We start from the raw sequence: 21,702 nt of genomic DNA, 5'->3' as shown, positions 1-21,702 counted from the left end.
TAGACTAATATGTCAAATTAAAAGGCAGAATTAAGAAGATATTTTTGTAAAATCACTTTTCCTCAAAAGAGTTTTGAGCCTCTCTTCCAAATAATCCTAAAATACATTCTTACAGTGAAAGTATAAACTGCAGATGATGTATTTTATAATGGAAACTTTAGGAAATACTCAACTGCTGTGGCAAGGCACTATACAGCAACAATTAATACAAGTAAATGAAATGGTTGAAACTTGAACAGATAACACAACAGACAGTTTGTATTTAATATGACCTAATACCTTTGACATTACACATATTCACAGGAACACAAGTTAATTAAAAAGCAAAAGTATCACACCACAACCCAATCTTATTTAATGCATTGTCATTAGCTAAAAGTACAGAAATTCTCTGACCTTTGAAGTAACCTTTCCAAGGTCTATTTTTCTTCATGTAACTGACTAACACATGGGAGCTAAACTATGTGTACAGAAATTTACTCTTGACATGGAATTCAGCCAGGAAAAACTAATCTACCAGTATTCGAACACCTGTAAAAGCACTAAAAACCCTGAACAATATGGACTACAGAAAGCATAAGTTCTGCATAAACAGAGATTTATTACGCATTTCTGCTAGAATGTTCTTTGCTCTTTATAAAAATATTAAATGTAATATTCTGCAAATATACTTTTCACAACAACAACAAAAATCAAGACTTTGAATTGTCCCATGCAAATATCTATTTGTATTGCAACAGTACTCGATAAAGGCTTTAAGACTTTCTAGCTTAGTTTGGAAAGGCCACATGAAACTAAGCAGCAGATAACGACTAGCCAGATGAGCCACAGCAATGGCAAATCCCCATCTATAAGATACAACTTTGATATGTCAGAACATTCTTAGAAAAAGTACTTAAAGAGACATTTGAAAGATCTTTTTGAGAGATTCGTCGATTAAAAGAATCTCTTGTGACATTACCACAAATGTATGTAAAAATTTATAAAAAATATGGCTAAATTAAGTTCTCCTTCTGCATCTAACAGGATTTTGTGTAAATTGTTATCAGCTGACAACATCCCCTTTTCTTTGTATTTCAAAATGTAAACAAGAGGAAAACAATAGGCAAAAAATTCCAGCTTCAAAAAAACCCACCCCACCGCAAAACCAAAACCCACAAAGAAACAACCCCCACACAAACATATTTACACTTATGTTAAATGTATTCCTTTACAAAATAAACTCCATTCCTCTGCATGCAAGCATGATCTAACCAATGCACTGGAACTCCTAAGGAGCTACAGCATCTTCCAAGAATGAATTAGAAGGACCTATGAATCACATAAGCCAGGAACTTGCATGCAGATTGCAAACCTTTCTAAAAGTAAAAGATTTGGAAAAATACTCTCATACACACAATTGAACCTTGCATATCTTGTGGCTCAGCTACATATAGTCTGAAGAAACAAGTAAGAGGGAGGAAATACATCAAAATTTTTATGATTTTTTCTTTTTAAATAACTGTGATTTCATTTTTGGTTTAAAACATTTTAAACCTAGTAAGATCTATGTGGGACAGATTATTTGGAAAAAGTCTGGTAGAAGTATACAGTTCTCTTCATACATATGCAGCCACTAGTACATGCAGAAGTATATTTCAAATATTTAAGTACATTCATGTAACAAGGAAAAGGTTCTGACAAACTGACCCAGTCAAGAACTGCTAAAAAAAAAAAAATTGAACTTGAAATTGGCCAGATTAGAAAACAAAGATTCATATTTTGAATAAACTCCAGATACTTTTACGGTTCCAAATCAAGTCCTAACTCCAAAAAAAAAATAAAAATCAACCTATAAAAATCTAATTAAATGCCTCATTTACAGTCTATTTGAATTTAATCCATTGAGATTTCAGTTTCAAAGGATTTGTTTTCACCTATTATTACCTAACTCCAAATTTATGTCTATTAAAAAAAACCAGGGATAAGAAAGTATGCTTTGCATAAATTAACTCTAGATTATTACTGTTTCTGTGAGAAACAATGCAAGATTTCATTAAACACAGGGGAAAGTACAAAAGGGACAGTGTTCTCATTAATTGATACCTTATGTGTATTTCAATTTGATTCAAGAACTTCTTCAGAAATTAAACTGCAGTGAACTAAAACCTCTAACATACATAATTTAAACTATTTTATAACACTTTCCCTACTGTTGGGGATAAAAAAATAATAATAATGGAAAAAAAATATCCAAGCACTTACCAGATTTATACTGCCAGTAGGAGACCCATTAAAAGATTCTGGGGGCAGAGAGGAAGGGGAAAGGAAAAAACAGGTTAGAGGATTTTCTCCAGTGTAGGGCCACACACAAGAAATAAAAATGCAAAAACAAACCATTATGGAAAATAATGGACAACTGTTGCATTGGGCAGAATGTTGTGTCCAATATATAACTACTTCAAGTTTCCAATAAAGACACCTAACAGAAAATGTAAGTTTTTACAGCTAGAGATATGAAATAAATACTCCAGAAAAAAATATTTTTAAGCTTATATCACCACATGAAATTGCTTCATTAAGGAGTCAGTTTAATAGTTAAACAATTTCCATTAGACTTGTACTTCAGTTAACGAGAATGATTTTAATTGTTTTAAAAACCACCTCCTATGTACTTTCAATTTCTATTTCCAGATGAAGAATATAGTTACATATTAAAACCCAATATGAAGTACCTCAAATATTTTTGAATAAAAAATGAGAATGGAGTTGCACACTTATTTTAGTGACACTCTTGTTACCAAGACTGGACAAAAAACGTACATGAGATTAAATAAAGTTACTACAGAAAAAGCTATTTGACTCCCAAAACAATTTACAAAAAAACCACAAGGACGAAACATTAATTTAAAGATCAGAGATAGTACAGGACTTTTTGTTTTATCAAAAACACTGTAGATAATTTTCTTATTTTCATTTTAGAGCAGAAAAAAGAATGGTCCCAGGAAATGCCCCTTAGATATAGAGCTCACCTCCTTCACCATCATCTGATCCTCTGAAACTAGGATCCTTCAGCATATCAAGCTCAGCTAACATACGCACATACAACACATTCTGTTTGAACGAAGGGTAGAATCTTTCATCTCGCAGCATCAATTCATATACCTTATTGAAATATAAATGTCAACCTTAGAAATACATTACTTACTTACTACATTTTTTAATTAATCAGACAAGCTTTCATAAATTCTACTTGACCAACATGTATCTGTGCACTCTATTATGTGTTTCTGGGTTTCCTTTAAAACCCTAATGAGAGTTTGTGGAATTTCAATTCAAGCTTACTTTTAACAGAAAGGTTATGAGAACTAATTGTGCTAGAAGTACAACAATCACAGAAAATACTTTTTTAACTAGTGAGACATGCATGTATAGGAAGGGAAGCAGCAAGTTAACTGTAAATGTTTCCTTCCTCTCCCCTTTACCCTTCCAATTGCACTATAAACACATTTGGTCTTTACCATTTCACAACAGCTTATCTCTCAAAGTTCTTCTTTGTTGATAAACTATAAATGTAGACCTGCAAACACTTAGAATCATAGAATCGTTTAGGTTGGAAAAGACCTTTAAGATCGAGTCCAGCCATCAACCCAACACCACCATGACCACTAAACTAAACCATGTCCTGAAACTAAGCCATGTCCTGAAGTGCCACATCTACACATTTTTTTAATACCTCCAGGGATGGTGACACCACCACTTCCCTGGGCAGCCTGTTTCAATGCCTGACAACCCTTTCAGTAAAGAAATTTTTCCTAATATCCAATCTAAAATGATCTAGGATCAAAAATCTAGGGGGAGAGGTGAGAAGAGGGAAAGGGAGGGAGGGAAGACACCGCATACTACTTTCCTTAAAGTTTCCAATTCAGCCAATACAGTATAACCCTATCTCACAAAGGTTTAACCACACCACCTCAAAAAGTTATCTACATAGCCTATACAGTGACAGTATATATACATATACACACAAGTAACTAACTACATGTAGTGGGAATTAATTCATGATGTTTGGATATTTATGTCAATTCTAAAATATTTTAATAATGATTTATTTTTTTCCCATGGAACGCTTTGTACAAGTGCTATCACCTGGTAAGAATGGAAAAAAATTTCACGCAAGTCTGAGGAAGTCAATTTCTTTTGTAACACATGAGAAATCTATGCTCTTCTGCAGAAATCACACACAAGGCCCTTGTAACCTACTTCGGGCAATACAGATTTCACAAGGTGTTTTCATTAGTCTTAAATGTGGGCCTCAAGTACAATAAAGTCATTTTAAGTTCTACAGCTCATAACACTAATTTTTAGCATGAATCAGAACATTCAGTTAATGACCTAAAACAAAAACCTCTCAGACTGGGATACAATTTACTGCCAGGACATTAATCATTCACTTTTTTTTTTTAATATATATATGTAAGACTTGAGTGATAAAGTCTACGTATGCAGGTAGTAAAAAGACTGTTTCATCTTCAGTACTTGCTGCTTGTGAGTGCTACACTGTGCAGGCTTGCAGAAACAGAACAGTCAAATTAACTTCTGGAAAGAGATATAGAATTTAATATGGTAACATGCTTACATCCACCTTTGAAAAAGAGAGCTAAAACTGGACCAAAATTGTACCAGTTAGTTATTCTACACAGGCACTTTTCTTAAATTGGTGCATAAACACAAATAATAATCCCATAATTCTAAATTCTGCTTCATGATTAATTTCATACAGGACACCTACTCTTTCCATCTCTATTGCTTTGAAAACATGGGCTATGTACAGCTAAGCAAAAGTTGGCAATTTAGAGGATGATTTTTATAGAATAGGAAAATGGTAAAACAGGTTTTCGTTTTCCAATATTTGAGTTCCTTCCTCCTTTTTCAATGGCTGTAGTGACATTTTATACTCCATAGCATTAACAGTCTATATGAAATACAGGATGAATAGAGTATACCTTTCTCTGAATGTCATCAAAGATTTCAGGTGTTGGATCCTCATGGTTCAGTGTTTCTGCCAGTTTTGCTACTAAGTTGTCATCAATATTAACTCTTGGAGATGCCTGTCAAAGATCTAAATCAACTTTTGCAGCATAAAAATAAGAAAGCTTCTATTTTCACAAATAAAATCCAATACAATTCTGCAATTCTCTAAGTAAACTAAATTTCTTCTTGATGAGTATATCTCGAGAACTGTCTAGAGCACACAACAGTCGGACCCCTTCCCCCTCCCAAAATTAAGTTCAGTTTGTATTAAAACTCGGAAGTTTCAGGACTGAATACTAAGAATCACCTCAAAAACAATTTATGCACATTATTTTGAAGCGATATATAAACTGATTTACTCATTCTTAAAAATAGATTTTATTTATTTATGAATAGAAAGATCTAGATTCAGAAATTAAGAAAAAGCCAGTAAGAAAGTAAATGGACGAAGTCCTGAAGCATCTGAGGAAAGGCTAACAGTTTGTCAACTCTGCCAATTTCTGGAGAGATTACCAGTAGCTATAATCATGGTAGCTTTTTATGCAGACTCTATTACAGCTACCAGCATACCGACTATATCAGCCATCAGATTCCCAGTCATCCCTTGATATGACATACTTCAAACCACTACCCATTAAGCATTCTTTTAGACGGGCCCAAGTTCACACACTTTCCCCATTTTCTGTAACAGAGACAGGGAGCCAGCACTGAACCAGACCCAACATAGCTCACTTGGTAGCATAGCTGAGAGGCTGAGTTAACCAGCTTTGGAATAGCTCCGGTGTTAGGTGGCTTTTGACTTCAAACTGGTGAGCATACAGTCAGCTCAAACCCATCAGAGCAAGCTCTGTACAGTCCACCATGTCGACAGAATATTGGGGTGAAAAACCCATCAGAGCAAGCTCTGTACAGATCACTGTGTCGATAGACTATCGAGGTAAAAAACCAAAGTGAAAGAAATGATGCAGAAAGAGAAGCATTACAAGGTATTTGAGGGATAATTTGTTGAGCGAAGCTTTTGAGTGAGTTGAAAGGTCATTTTTATGCATACACAAATTCAGAACAAAGATGCTTTGTTAACAGAAGTTGACAAGTGTTTTCTTTCACAGAAGACTCCACTATTAGCAGACTACTGAAAGCATTCAAGCTTAGCCTATTGAAAGATACCCAACAATGATATGTGAGCAGTTTATACAGACATTTGTAGAGAGGCACAGGAAGTTATCTCATTTGAAAACCCAATCTTAATCTAAGTTTGTACAAATATTGGGTTGCATTTTTTTTTTAAACATTTCTTCTTAAGGGGGGGAGGGCAGGGTAAAAGGAAGGGAAAGGACGGCATACACAAAGGGACAGAATTTCTTATTCTGTCTTCACATTTTCTCTAGTCTTCCTCTATTCTGGAAAGTCAGCTTCTAAGGAACACATTAAGTGCATTTGACAACCAGTGCCAGTATGAGCCTTTTTAAAAGGGGGGGGGGGGGGGGGGGGCGGGGAGGAAGGCATTTTCTTACTGCTTGATATAAGGGAAGAGAAGATACACAAGTAATAGCTTAAATGTCAACTTGTGCTACATCAAACCCATTTCATATTAATGTAGCCATAACTACCACAGAAGCATCTGCAGAAATTGTATAATACTAAATTCCAACCAATGCAGAAATAAGTTATTCCTACCTTTTCTGATAAATATTGCTCATAAACTCCAAATGCAGCTGCTCTTAATAGACCCTTGGTTTGATTAGTCTGATGTTTTCCATCTTTCTGCCGGCTTTGAAGTACCTCCAGCTGTTGCTGTGCCGTAACCCTGTATCCTTCCACTGTCATCCAGAAAAACAGATGTGCTTGGCCACCAGTCTGCTGCATGTAATCTACAGAACACAGCCACCAAACAACTGTAGTTACTGTTGTGCATCTTAGAATGAGAATTCTCTGTGATGTTAACTACATATAGAACTCTAGGATCTGGTTATACACCTGGAATACTTGTCATCTAGAGTCAAAAAAATAAAAGTACTATATACATATTGGTGACAATTGGTAAACAAAACTGGAAGTTTAGTTCACTAAACACTGAATTCTAAAATGCACATGTAAAAAGTGAATCCATCATTACTATGTGGATGTAACAGGCTTGTACAATAAGTACAAGTTGAGAGAAAGTTCAAACTGGAATTCTAACAAGTCACATTCATAGCATCATTTAGATTGGAAAAGACCCTTAAGATCATCAAGTCCAACCATTAACCTAACACTGCCAAGTCCGCCACTAACCCATGTCCCTAAGCACCACATCTACACGTCTTTTAAATACCTCCAGGGATGGTGACTCAACCACTTCCCTGGGCAGTCTGTTCCAACGCTTGATAACCCCTTTAGTGAAGAAATTTTTCCTAATATCCAACGTAAACCTCCCCTGGCACAACTTGAGGCCATTTCCTCTTGTCCTATCACTTGTTGCTTGGGGAAAGAGACCAACACCCGCCTCACTACAACCTCCTTTCAGGTAGTTGTAGAGGGCAATAAAGGTCTCCCCTCAGGCTCCTTTTCTCCAGACTAAACAACCCCAGTTCCCTCAGCCGCTCCTCATAGGACTTGTTCTCTAGACCCTTCACCAGCTTCCTTGCTCTTCTTTGGACACGCTCTAGCACCTCAATGTCTTTCTTGTAGTGAGGGACCCAAAACTGAACACAGGATTCAAGGTGCAGCCTCACCAGTGCCGTCCGAGTACAGCGGGACAATCCCTTCCCTAGTCCTGCTGGCCACACTATTTCTGGTACAGCCTTCTTGGCCACCTGGGCACGCTGCCGACTCATATTCAGCCGGCTGCCGACCAACACCCCCAGGCCCTTTTCCACCAGACAGCTTTCCAGCCACTCTTCCCCAAGCCTGTAGTGGTTGTTGTGACCCAAGAGCAGGACCGGGCACTTGGCCTTGTTGAACCTCATACAATTGGCCTTAGCCCATCGATCCAGCCTGTCCAGATCACTCTGTAGAGCCTTCCTACCCTCCAGCAGATCAACACTCCTGCCCAGCTTGGTGTCATCTGCAAACTTACTGAGGGTGCTGTGGTGGGTTGACCCTGGCTGGACGCCAAGTGCCCACCAAAGCCATTCTATCACTCCCCCTCCTCAGCTGGACAGGGGAGAGAAAAATATAACAAAGGGCTTGTGGGTCGAGATAAGGACAGGAGAGATCACTCACCAATTACCATCACAGGCAAAACAGACTCAGCTTGGGGAAAATTAACTCAATTTATTACAAATCAACCAGTGCAGGGTAATGAGAAATAAAACCAAATCTCAGAACACCTTTACTCCACCCCTCCCTTCTTCCCAGGCACAACTTCACTCCCAGATTCTCTACCAACCCCCCCAGTGGCACAGGGGGACAGGGAATGGGGTTTATGGTCAGTTCATCACACGTTATTTTCTGCCGCTTCATCCTCCTCAGGGGCAGGACTCATCACACTCTTCCCCTGCTCCAACGTGGGTCCTTCCCACGGGCTGCAGTTCTTCACGAACTGCTCCAGCATGGGTCCTTTCCACGGTGTGCAGTCCTTCAGGCACAGACTGCTCCAGCGTGGGCCCCCCACGGGGTCACAAGTCCTGCCAGAAAACCTGCTCTGTGGGCTCCTCTCCACAGATCTGCAGGTCCTGCCAGGAGCCTGCTCCAGCGCGGGTTTCCCATGGGGTCACAGCCTCCTTCGGGAACCCACCTGCTCTGGAGTGGGGTCCTCCACAGGCTGCAGGTGGATATCTGCTCCACCATGGACCTCCATGGACTGCAGGGGGACAACCTGCCTCACCACAGTCTTCCCCACAGGCCGCAGGGGAATCTCTGCTCCGGCACCTGGAGCATCTCCTCCCCCTCCTTCTTCACTGACCTTGGTGTCTGCAGGGTTGTTTCTCTTACATGTTCTCACTCCTCTTTCCGGCTGCTGTTTTTCTGTCTGTCCCAACTTTTTTTTCCTTCTTAAAAATGTTATCACAGAGGCGTTACCACTATCACTGATTGGCTCGGCCTTGGCCGGCGGCGGGTCTGTCTTAGAGCCAGCTGGTATTGCCTCTCTCGGACACAGGGGAAGCTTCCAGCATCTTTTTACAGAAGCCACCCCTGTAACCCCCCCTGCTACCAAACCCTTGCCACACAAAGCCAATACAGGTGCATTCGATCCCCTTGTCCAGATCTATTAATAAAGATATTAAACAGAACTGGCCCCAACACTGAGCCCTGGGGAACACCACTTGTGACCAGCTGCCAGCTGGATTTAACTCCATTCACCACAACTCTTTGGGCCCGGCCATCCAGCCACTGTTTCACTCAGCAAAGCATACACCCATCCAGGCCATGAGCAGCCAGTTTCTCCATGAGAATGCTGTGGGAAATGGTGTCAAAGGCTTTACTAAGTGCAGGTAAACAACATCGACAGCCTTTCCCTCATCCACTAAGTGGGTCACCTTGTCACAGAAGGAGATCAGGTTAGTCAAGCAGGACCTGCCTTTCATAAACCCATGCTGACTGGGCCTGATCACCTGGTTGTCCTGTGTGTGCCACGTGATGGCACTGAGGATGATCTGCTCCATAACCCTCCCTGGCACCAAGGTCAGACTGACAGGCCTGTAGTTCCCCAGATCCTCCTTCTGGCCCTTCTTGTAGATGGGTGTCACGTTTGCTAACCTCCAGTCAACTGGGACCTCCCTGGTTAGCCAGGACTGCTGGTAAATGATGGAAAGTGGCTTGGTGAGCACTTCCACCAGCTCCCTCAGTACCCTTGGGTGGATCCCATCCTGCCCCACAGACTTGTGTGTGTCTAAGTGGTGTAGCAGGTCACTAACTATTTCTCTTTGGATTATGGGGGCTTCATTCTGCTCTCCATCCTTGTCTTCCAGCTCAGAGGGCTGGGTACCCCAAGAACAACCAGTCTTACCATTAAAGACTGAGGCAAAGAAGGCATTCAGTACCTCAGCCTTTCGCTCATCCTCTGTCACTATGTTTCCCCCTGAATCCAGTAAAGGATGGAGAGTCTCCTTAGCCCTCCTTTTGTTGCTAATGTATTTATAGAAACATTTATTATTTTATATACTTTTACAGCAGTAGGCAGATTAAGTACTAGCTGGACTTTGGCTCTTCTAATTTTCTCCCTGCATAAGCTCACCACATCCTTGTAGTCCTTCTGAGTTGCTTGCACCTTCTTCCAAAGATCATAAACTCTCCTTTTTTTCCCTGAGTTCCAACCAAAGCTCTCTGTTCAGCCAGGCCAGTCTTCTTCCCTGCCAGCTGGTCATTCAGCACATGGGAACAGCCTGCTCCTGCACCTTTAAAAACTGCTTCCTGAAGAATGTCCAGCCTTCCTGGACTCCTTTGCTCTTCAGCACTGCTTCCCAAGGGACTCTGTCAACCAGGCTCCTAAGGAGGCCAAAGTCTGCCCTCTGGAAGTCCAAGGTGGTAGTTCTGCTGACCTCCCTCCTTAGTCTTCCAAGAATCAAAAACTCTATCACTTCACAATCGCTATCCCGAAGACAGCCTCCAACCATCACATCACCCACAAGTCCTTCTCTGGACAACAGGTCCAGCAGGACTCCTTCCCTAGTGGGCTCCCTCAGCAACTGTGTCAGGAAGTTATCTTCCACACACTTCGGGAACCTCCTGGATTGTTTCCTCTCTGCTGTACTGTATTTCCATCTACTGCATTAAAAGGACTACCAACAACAACAAAACTGATAGATTTTCTTAGTAATGACATCAGCAGCCCAACGAATTCACAGAAGAGAATCAAACATTAGAAAGTATTAAAAATTAATTATACAACTTTAATCCATCAATTTCTTGATTATATGATAAACCTAAAATAATACATAAATTAGTGCTGTATTTTAGCTTCTCAAATAGACAACCTTCAGTAGCCTTGTAATCCTCTAAACTTCAATCTAACATCTATAGTCATTAGTTTCATTAGCTTCAGTGAGACCAGCAAAAGTAAGACTAACGGTTGCAGTAAGTTTCAGAGTCATTCCAATTATAAACCTCTAAGCAATTCTTGCAGTGATTCTGTTCTAAACAGAACAAACTCGTGAAGTGACAGACCAAGAAATACTGCAAGAACAGTCTTACAGAGAGATCAGTATTGAAACAAGCTTGATACAAGCTTTTGGAAATAACTGAGTATGGTGTTCTGAACAGTTAATCACAGACTGATTTGCAAAAACGGTTTTGGTTCCCTCTAGCAAGGGCCTTATAAACATTTAGCTCTCAGTAAACACCTATATTTAGCAATTTCAAGTGTACAGTCCTGTGAGTTAACATATTCTTTATAAATAAAAAAGATCAGATAAATTAACACTTACCCATAAAAAACTGTAGTGCAACATTGTCTACCAGAATATGGTCCAGAGGGACTGTGCAAAGTTTTCCAAAGTTTGCTGCCAGTTTCACAGTATCTATTTCCTGTAAGACACAGTTCAGTGTGTTCAAAGGCTTTATTTTTTTTAAATTAGCTTTTAGAACTTCTACTTACCACAAAGCAGACTGAATAAAAAACAATTTACATTATAGATAATAAAGCAGCCTCTCAATGGTTAGTTATTTTCACAATCATTATTAAGTAAAGATCTAGATCATAAGATCATGTTCTCATAACTATTTGCCTTCAACATGGATGATTTCTGCTACATGGGAAGCTGGCTTTTAACACTGCCATTCATGTAATACTATACAGGTCAAATTAACCCCAAATCCCTCACCAACAGTGACAGTAGCATGAAAAAAAATTAACAAGATGAACTAATTTCAGCATTTGATGGTCTGCAGGTCACAACTTAAATTCATCTCTGCCCAACTTCCTTCTGTCAATATGACATTTCTTGGTATTACAGTAATGCTTTTGGGTCCAGCTATAGAATACTTAATTTTAACAGTCAATATGCACAAGATTACATTATCTTGGAGCCACACCTAGGTCCAATTAAGAGAGTCAAGAAACTAAGCAAAGTCAAACATACTGACTGTCAGTCTTAAAATATAAAACAAAATATTAAACAAGCAAACAGAACAACACCAGGTTCTTAAATTTAACATCCAGTTTGCCTTAGGCTTTTCGTTGAACTAAAGAGGTAAATATGTCTAACAAAAGGCAATACATGGCATCTACAAGGTGTTGCAAAATAATCAGCAAGTGGTACCTTTATCAAACAAGAAAAGGGATCTTTGCCAAAGACTAAGCTTGAGGCACACAAGGTATGCAGTGGTGCAGCAAAAAAGAACTGAATCTAAGTGTATAAATACAAAGAGGCTTTGCATCTATGTAACATTTTTGTTACATAGATGCAAACTCTTGTATTGAGAAGGTAAGAATAGTTTTAAAATGTACTGACATACCTAAACTGCTAAAGGCAGAATCCAAAAAACTCTAAATATGCGAACGTTTAGAAATTTTTTCCGTAATTAAACCACAAATACAAGACTAACTTCAGTTGTATACTGTATTCCTGTAATTGCATACCTTCAAGTTGTGTTTCAAAATGCAAGAATTAAAAAGCTGGACCGAACTAGTAAGTCATTTGCAACTTCACTCTTTCAGAAATAAAAAATTCTAAAAACACTTACTTTTCCTGACTGCAACCTCTGAATTCTTGAATCACATACTTTAATAACATATAATAAACTGTTTATCTGATTTTTTATAGTGTTGATATCTGAAAGCAAAAACAAAGAGGATTAAGCAATGAAGATGAGCAAATAAACTCTTGTTCTGAAATGCTCTAAAAATATCACACACAAAGTAACATACCACATACAAAACACATCAGCTTTGAAGAGAAGGGTTTTTTCCCAGTTTAAATACCTTACTGATGGAAATGAACAAGAAATATTTTTCTCTTTCCTTTTTCAGATTAACTCTTAACTTTATATCCATTAATACCTAAAGTATTACTGAAATTCAGAACTACCAGTCAGACAAGTTTCAATTCAATGGAAGTATACATACCTAACCAGTTAGTTTATATTTAAAAAAAAAAAAAAAAAAACAAAAAGCCCCCAAAAAAGTAAAAAAAAACCCCCAAAACCAAAAACCACAAACAAAACAAAAAAAACACTTATGAAGATTCAAGTTTTAACATCTCTCATGTAATTTATTTATTTTTTGCATAACAAAATATTTTATACTATGCTGCATCAGAGTTTTTAATCTTCTAAATGTTTGGAATATTCTTCAGTGATCATGCTAGTAGTGCATGTCATATTTTGTACAACAATACAGCACTAACCATCTCCTGCTGTATCTAGAGATCGAAGATATTGCAGTTCTTCACTTGCTTTATCTTTCACTGCTTCCAACTCTCCTACATTATCACTTAATTTAATAATATTCATAAAGGCCTCATAGTTACAGTTGGAATCACGAATCTGAAAGAGAGAGTTTTAGTGTGAATAATGCAAAACAGCTAAAAGCATATGACATGATTTTTCATTAAGTGAATTATTTTGATACAGCACCGCAACTGGCATTTGGAAAACACTTTGACGATTCTAAACCTTCCTTTTGATACTAAAATTTCACATGGACCAAGAAAGAAGAAGCATGCACAGAGGCAAAACCTATTTCACACCATCATTTTCTGTTTTCAGTAAGTACAACAGACACATGGAAAGTCCGTCAACCTACTTAATGAAGACCTTGCCCAAAACCCAATCAACCTTCTATTACCCATCTCTTTAGCTGAGTAGGCAGAAACTGGCAAGACCACTTAAAAAGGTTTCAGCTTTGCCAAGGTCCCCTACAAGTGTAAATGCTCCCAACGTAACTAACTGCTTGTTAAGATACAGAATTACAGAAAGAAAACATTCTACAGTGCAATCATAGCCTACTGGGGAGGGTAGGGTGGGGGGGGATGACTGAACTAATATCCTCTCTGAAACCCTAATTCAGATACCTTTGTAAATAATATTAAGCTATTTCAATACATACTATTTTCCCAGAATTGGCATAGGGTGAACCTGCTCTAGAGACTCAAAGGAATTTGTGCAAGTGAAGGAAGCCTGCTCTGCTGCCGAGATCACTGGAAACTGTGTTGTGAATGCAGCACGAAGATCAGGGGAAGGCTGACAGCTTTACAGCATGTGCACACAGGTGCCAAGGGTTGAATTCTAACGCTGTCTTTACCATCTAAAGCAAAAAAAAAAAGTAACTTCACCCACATCTTTCACAAATCCTTACTTTGATATGGAAATGTAATACTTGGTCTGCACTGCAGAAGTGCATTGACATGAGTTGCACAGAGCAGAGAATGAAGACTGGATACCTTTGACCAAAGTTAATGGAAAATCTTCCTAGAAATCTGCTTTTAAAAGGAATAGTACAAGCAATACTTAAACTTCAAGCATTTTGTAGAAATGTGAATTTTACAGTGAAGAGACAAGTTTGGATTAAGTTCTAATTTTATATTGAAGCTTTGTATTTTATTGCAAGAGAGTTAATATCAAACTGTGGTGTGCCTAGTAACATGGAATTAAACTTCTCATTTTCAGAAATTGATTTTTTTCATTCAAATCTGATTTTACAAAGGTTCCAAAAGGAGCCAGAATTTATTTCAGTCATCTCTACTTCTGACCTTAATTTCTGCAACAATCTTCATTTCATAAGACTTGTATTATATTTTTGAAAGCATTTATTCTTCCTTATCTTTCCCCCAGCACATTTACTTCCTCATCTCAGATGGCAATTATGAAGGTTAATATTTGGGACATTACCATCAATAACAGAAAGCTTTATAAAAAAAACTCAGAATTCTGTCTTTGGATGCAGCCAGGGACAGTGCTCAGTAAATAAAGAATGAGGCCAAGTTACAAGTAAAGAACGCGTGTAGGAGGAAAGAGGAAATAAAAATTGAAAAGCCTGGTCCATACAAGCAGCAGTATTTTTTCTTATTAAAGCTAGGTTCCTGTAGAAAAGCAGTGTGCAAACTTTTACATGAAGTGGAGGTGGTTGGAGTAGAGGAAACATTGTACATGTACACTTGAATTCATTGCATACATAAGATCTTTTACTCTGAAATCCAAGGGTGTTTTCAGCATAGTACTTGAATGCACACTCTAAGACTAAAATATATGAATAAAACTAGAGAGAACTTGGGGAAAAGGAAAAAAACCATTAAACTTGATCCATGACCTATAAGGGATGATAAACTATAAGAGTAAGTTTCAACTTCCTTTGCAAAAAATCATAACATTAATTAAAATGTGGCTATTCTATTTACGTTAATTTTACTATATATCACTACTTTTAAGTTTGGTGGGGGTTTTTTGCAGGTGCATTAGAGAGATAACAGAGTAGAGAGTTTGTTTCTTCCCATTCAGTTAAATTATTAAGTGTTACCACAAATATCCCTAAACAATCACCCTGAGATTCCTGAGCAGAAGCAAAAGAAAACCCCAAAAACCCATCAAACACCAATCTTACTACTTGTCATTCTGGACACCACTTAAGCTTTGAAGGACACATTGTAAAAACAGTCAAGGAAAAAACTTCCAAGGTTACTGCCATGCTTCCTGAACAGCCAAGTGAAACAGTCAGAGAACTCAGCTTTACACTTTGTCATACACCTGTCCTCAGTCAGGCAACTTCTGCCAAACAGTTACAACACAGAGTACAGATAATACACATTGTCGTGGTTTAACCCCAGCCAGCAACTAAACACCACGCAGCCACTCACTCACTCCCCACCCACCCAGTGGGATGGGGGAGAAAATCAGGAAAAAGAAGCAAAACCCGTGGGTTGACATAAGAACGGTTTAATAGAACAGAAAAGAAGAAACTAATAATGATAATGATAACACTAATAAAATCACAACAGCAATAATAAAAGGATTGGAATGTACAAATGATGCGCAGTGCAATTGCTCACCACCCGCCGACCAACACCCAGCTAGTCCCCAAGTGGCGATTCCCAGCCCCCACTTCCCCGTTCCTATACTAGATGGGACGTCCCATGGTATGGAATACACCGTTGGCCAGTTTGGGTCAGGTGCCCTGGCTGTGTCCTGTGCCAACTTCTTGTGCCCCTCCAGCTTTCTTGCTGGCTGGGCATGAGAAGCTGAAAAATCCTTGACTTTAGTCTAAACACTACTGAGCAACAACTGAAAACATCAGTGTTATCAACATTCTTCACATACTGAACTCAAAACATAGCACTGTACCAGCTATTAGGAAGACAGTTAACTCTATCCCAGCTGAAACCAGGACAACATAGAGTGTGAATGTGTGTGCGTGTGTGTGTGTATATATATAAAAAATATTATATACATGTAATGTATGTAATATATATATATAAAAATTTAATATAGCAGCGTTAAGTACACTATCTCTGCCAATATATCCACTGGTAACTTTTCTACGAGATATTTATCTGCCATGATTACAGGGAACACAAGTAAAACTTTATATGAAAATATTCTGGAAATACCATTCATTTTAAACATTATAAATCTTACCATCCATATGACATACTGATTAATATAATCAGGATCACTGAGCTGGTTTATTAATGGAAGAAGAATTCCTCGGGAGAGGATTTCCTGAAAAACAAAATATAGTAAATCATTTTATATATTTATTCTTAAAGCTAATATAACTACAACAATTTAAAAATCACTGTGTAGAGGCTAAATAAAAAAAACTCGTGTAATTACAGAAAACATTCCACAGGCACTAGCACATTCCCTTTCAATTAACAGAAGATGATGGTAATACCTCAAGAAAAACAATATCCATTTTATCACGCTTTTCTTATGTTGCTAGAAGCAGAAAAAACTTCAAAAATATTTCACACAAACTGTTCTCTGCTATTAAATATTTTTCAAGATTGTACTGCATTTAAAATAACCGAATAATAAATTAGATCAATTTTACAAAATAAAATAAGAGCAGCAGTTCAGATCTAAAATTTTTTATGGCATTACACCAAAGAATTGGAATGGCTTTTAGAATCCGTACTTACCCTGACAAAGTATCGCATGATCTTGTTCTGGAAGTCTCCAGGAGGTAGCAATATATACAGTAAAACCTCACACAGATCCCTTAGGAATCCTAGGGAGGCAGAACAAAAAAAAAACCTCAGCACAATTTTATATTTATTATTTCACACCTTACCTGATAATCATAAAACCCAACAGATAAATCCTTAAAATTAAATTCAAATATAGAGTCATATATATTCTTACAGTCCAAGCACCACAGTAACACCTTTCAGACTGACTATAAGCAGCACTGATGTTAACCCAACTGAGAGATCTAGAGTCTCAAAACCAAGATAAAACAAAACCACATTCCAAAAACCAAAAAACTAACTCCAATGTATTTTCCTTATTTAACATATACAGGGTTTTCTTCCCCTCCTTCACACTTTGCCCAAAAAGATGAACTGATTTTTTTAATGAAGGCTATGGAATAGTGATAATGAAGGCAGATCTAACCAAAAGCAGTAAGAATCTGCAAAGCCATCCCCTGCCTCCCAGAAAACAATATTTCTATCCTAAAAGTCTTCCAATGAAAAGAGGAATAGCTACATATGTACATACTTCATCATACTTATAGTGTTAATATGTACAAATTAGAGGAATTGTATATGTATAGTAGATAATCACACTTTGAAAGTCACACGTTAAGATTTCAGTATATTTCATATTCTGTACAAAATTGTTAGTATTTTAATTTAGTCTGCTATACTGAAATAACTTCAGAAGATAATATTGATAGACCTTCTTCATCTTTGGGAGAAGTGCAGACTAGGTCACGACAGACTTCTTTTTCCATTTCAACTTCAACCTCAAAGAATGTATCTACAAGTTCCTCAGCTTGGTCTATGGAAAAGAAAAAAAGAAACATTTTTTTTGTAAAGATTAGAAACTTGAGAATAAACTTGAATTATAAAATAAAGCTAACTATATTTCACACATGTAAGATACCTGCCTACTCAGACTCAAATAAAAAAAAAAAATATTTTAATCACTACATTACCTTTCATCTGATCGCCTTTCTCTGCTATTCTTTGCTGAGCTTTTCTGAAAACTCGAAGATGAGTGCCAAAGTCATCAACAAGTCGTGTAGTGAAATAAGGCTGCCAGTCTGTTTCCTTTGACCTGTCAGAAAAGGACATCCATGAAAATGAATTATTTTATCCTGAACACAAAGAACAATAAATTTCTACTTCTCCTTCCTCCCTGCCAAGAACCACACTGATAGTAAACACAGAAAAGCAAAGAAATAAATCAGTCTCCTAACTGCCTATCCACTGAAAACAAATCAAATACTGTAAAATACCACTCTCACACCACATTAATATTTATGCTTGAACTACTTTAAGGTCAACATTAGTATCTGGAATAGCGTTCCGATTCATGACACTGTCAAATATCTACGAAAAATCCTGATATAAACAGTCTACAACCTAAAACTAAAATACTCCCCAGGTCTTTTTCAGCCATACTTTCTATCATTTTGGAAGGCACCTAAACAAAAACATTTTCTTCTGAATTTGCATTATATGCATGAGTGAGAAAACACACATTTCACTTGAAACTACAAGCAACCTAATACTATCAACAATTGATTCCACAGCTTGTATGAGCAGTAACTAGCGTGCATCTCCAACAATGCACATAGGTTAGTGTCAGAAAATAGTCACTGCTAGATTTGCATAAAACTGTTTCCTTAGTGGAATGAAAAAGATGCAGAGATATTCTTATGATGTCCATACCTTACTAGTCAAACTGAAAAGGCACAGGTTTAATGAAGCTAGATGTTAGTGATGGCTTTTACTCTGCACTAAATACACCGCTACCTGAATTCTCTCAGATACCTACTTTGTTATAGCAGAATCCTTCTACAACACTTCCTTTTATTGTGTTTGTTCCCTCACCTGCTCTTTCTTCCCTCAAAGAAAGAGAAAGGGATAAGGAACTCTGGAATAGAGGGAAGCCTACTGCAAAATCTAGATGTAGAAATAAGAAGCAGAGCTGTCTCAAAGGGCAGTCAAAACCATCAATAATCCAGATCCACCATCCACACAATCAACAAATCATATAAAAACACTAGGTGGCGGCCTTACATCATTCTCCCAAATGTGCAACTCTCACGGAAAAAAAAAAAACAACCAACACAACAACAAAAAAATCCTACTGTATTCATTCTCTCCAGACGCTCACAAGGTATAGGAAATTAGAGGTGATGGTACTAATCTAAGACTGCTACAGCTATATCCAACTACAATCATTATAAATACACTAGATCATTTTCTCTTAATAACAACTGCTGCAGCCCTTTGAAACCGATTTGATCTGTACAGAAGAACACAACTGCACAGAAGTGGTGGCTATTTTTTAAGAGCTATAGTATTGTAGGAAAAAAAAAAAAAAAAACAACATTTGCTATAACTTGATCCGCTTTGACACAAACCCAGTGCTTCATACTGTTCAATGAAGTAACTTTGCCAAATAGACAAAAACAATGAAATTGGGTAGCCAGGTCCTTTTCGTGTAAGCACAGGATTCCTTGCTGTAACATACAATTTCTTTAGCCTAGTTTTCATTATCTCCAACACAGTTTCCTAGGATTTCCATTATTTCACAATCAATAAGTTTTTACTACCATGAATTTTTCCTAGCATTAAACATAGCTCTCCATCTTTGACCTTTCTTGCCAGAAAAGCACACTGACCTACATTTTCAAGTCAACAGAGGGAGGGCATAACAAAACCTCAAAATTGCTATGAAGTTTATTATATTTAGGTGGCCCACAACCTCTTCTGAAAACAGGTAACAATCAGCACAGTGGCATGTGATACCTGGGCTGAGAAATAAGCCATACTAAAGAAGATAAATAATTTCTCAGACAAGTTCCCTGACTTCCTGCTACTTAATTAAGCAACAGCAGAAAAAACATGGGACAATTAACAAACTATCCATTTGTACTGAATCAACCCTATTTTTAAAAAAGATTTACATATGTGACATATCATTTTGTTCCCCAGATCACCACTCCTTTAAAAATACTCATTGTTCTTACGTATTGAAGAGCAATACCACTTTTAGAAGTTATCTGAGCTGATACAGATGTCTGAATTAAAGGCTTTCAGATTGACTTACCTTGGGAATAGCCCTGCTGTTTATATGAAACAGACCTGTATATAAAAACGTGATGATTCATGCAACTCAATGCATAAGTTGCAGAAAAAGTTATTCAGTAATTTTAGACATTAATATAAATTTTGAAAAGGCTGTTTTGCAAAAGACCGTGACTACAAACATCATCTCCATTCATTTCTTAAGGGATCAGCAAAAACTGTAGTTGTTAGATTATGATTTTTAAATTTTACATGTTCTTTCTGTAAAATACACTTAACTATGCCAATAAATAAACTTAATCATTTATCTACTACCATACAACCCACAGAGCTTATTTGTCCACTTGCTTAGACAGTGCGTTGATGTAAATACAAACACTCTTACCTAGCAGAAAACTGAACAAGTGCATACTGAAGAGCCTGCCTGATTTCCAGAAGAAACGATTCATCATCACTTAGTGTGTAATACCAATACTGAACATAGTCTCTCAGGGAAAACTGGATTACCTGAAATTGGAAAGGAAAAAGTAACCATGAGCTAATGAACAAAAGACAACAAAACATAAAATAGCCTGATAATGTGCCTGATAATGCAGCAGCAGCAGTCATCTTAAAAGGTTAAGATAGTAAACCACACTCCCATAACATTATGCAACTGTGAGTGAAACAATGTAACTCACATACTGAAACTGCTTTTTTCATATTGGTTTGCATGCATTCATCACCACTATGCTGAGAAACTATAATATACAGAAAACAGACTCAAATATTGCCCAATATCCTGGCCTATCCTCAATGTTTTTTCACTCACCACTCTCAAACATGATAAAATTTCTCAACTTCTATTTGCCTCTCAACTACTTACGTATTACATAGTCAATACTTGCAAAAATAAAAATAGATTAAATAGTCCTGGTTAGAAATTACCTGTTGCAAAGGCTCATCAATTATATTTGCACCCGTCAGTCTTCTGTCAATCTTAATAGGTCTGGCTTCACGTTTCATTTCTTCCATGCACTTGAAAGAGATTAGGAAATGTAACTTTGCAGGTTTTAGCTATAATTAAAAATCAGGTCTACTGTTTATGATATATGTATACTTCCAGTAATGACTTTACACAATATTTTCCCTATTATTATGATTTATAGGGTAGATAAGAAATAATTATAGCATCATAGAATGGTTTGGGTTGGAAGGGACCATTAAAGGTCATCTAGTCCAACCCCCCTGCAACAGGCAAGGATATCTTCAACTAGATCAGGTTGCTCAGAGCCCCATCCAACCTGACCTTGAATGTTTCTAGAGATGGGGCATCTACAACCTCTCTGGGCAACAATAATATTTGTATTTTTCACTATATAGTAAATAATGGTGACGAACTAACCTGAAAACCTACTTCTTGCTTACTGTAAAGGAGCAAGTTTGCTAAAATACTAGATTGGAAAGAAATAAAACTCAAATAGTTATAAAGGGGGAGGGGGGAGCAGGACAACAACATGACAGCAGCACAACACAGTTTGTGGGTAAGATCCCAGTTCCATACTTGATTATGAACTTCCTGTGCAACCTC

The 21,702-nt window shown here is 37.5% G+C and overlaps 1 protein-coding gene across 6 annotated transcripts in view; it reads right to left on the bottom strand.

Annotated features, from left to right (window-relative positions):
- SNX13 (sorting nexin 13) overlaps window positions 1–21,702 on the bottom strand; it is a 77,957-nt gene that overhangs the window by 23,556 nt on the left and 32,699 nt on the right. For 5 of the 6 annotated variants that reach the window (XM_052800733.1, XM_052800750.1, XM_052800742.1 and 2 more), the window contains exons 4-16: window positions 21,060–21,149; window positions 20,518–20,639; window positions 18,029–18,150; window positions 17,770–17,871; window positions 17,010–17,098; window positions 16,504–16,587; window positions 13,281–13,419; window positions 12,619–12,707; window positions 11,361–11,460; window positions 6,691–6,884; window positions 4,986–5,090; window positions 3,012–3,144; window positions 2,245–2,282 (exon numbers count right to left, since the gene is read on the bottom strand). In XM_052800733.1, the coding sequence (XP_052656693.1) occupies window positions 2,245–2,282; window positions 3,012–3,144; window positions 4,986–5,090; window positions 6,691–6,884; window positions 11,361–11,460; window positions 12,619–12,707; window positions 13,281–13,419; window positions 16,504–16,587; window positions 17,010–17,098; window positions 17,770–17,871; window positions 18,029–18,150; window positions 20,518–20,639; window positions 21,060–21,149 (1,407 nt within the window). Of the gene's footprint in view, window positions 1–1,397; window positions 1,438–2,244; window positions 2,283–3,011; window positions 3,145–4,985; window positions 5,091–6,690; window positions 6,885–11,360; window positions 11,461–12,618; window positions 12,708–13,280; window positions 13,420–16,503; window positions 16,588–17,009; window positions 17,099–17,769; window positions 17,872–18,028; window positions 18,151–20,517; window positions 20,640–21,059; window positions 21,150–21,702 lie in introns of all 6 variants that reach the window. The other variant, XM_052800759.1, reaches the window with a different exon arrangement.

This window comes from Harpia harpyja, chromosome 1 (assembly GCF_026419915.1).
Source record: "Harpia harpyja isolate bHarHar1 chromosome 1, bHarHar1 primary haplotype, whole genome shotgun sequence".
NCBI classification, from domain to species: Eukaryota; Metazoa; Chordata; class Aves; order Accipitriformes; family Accipitridae; genus Harpia; species Harpia harpyja.
Note: the sequence above shows the minus strand (reverse complement) of the source record. Positions and strands in the feature narration are given on the sequence as shown.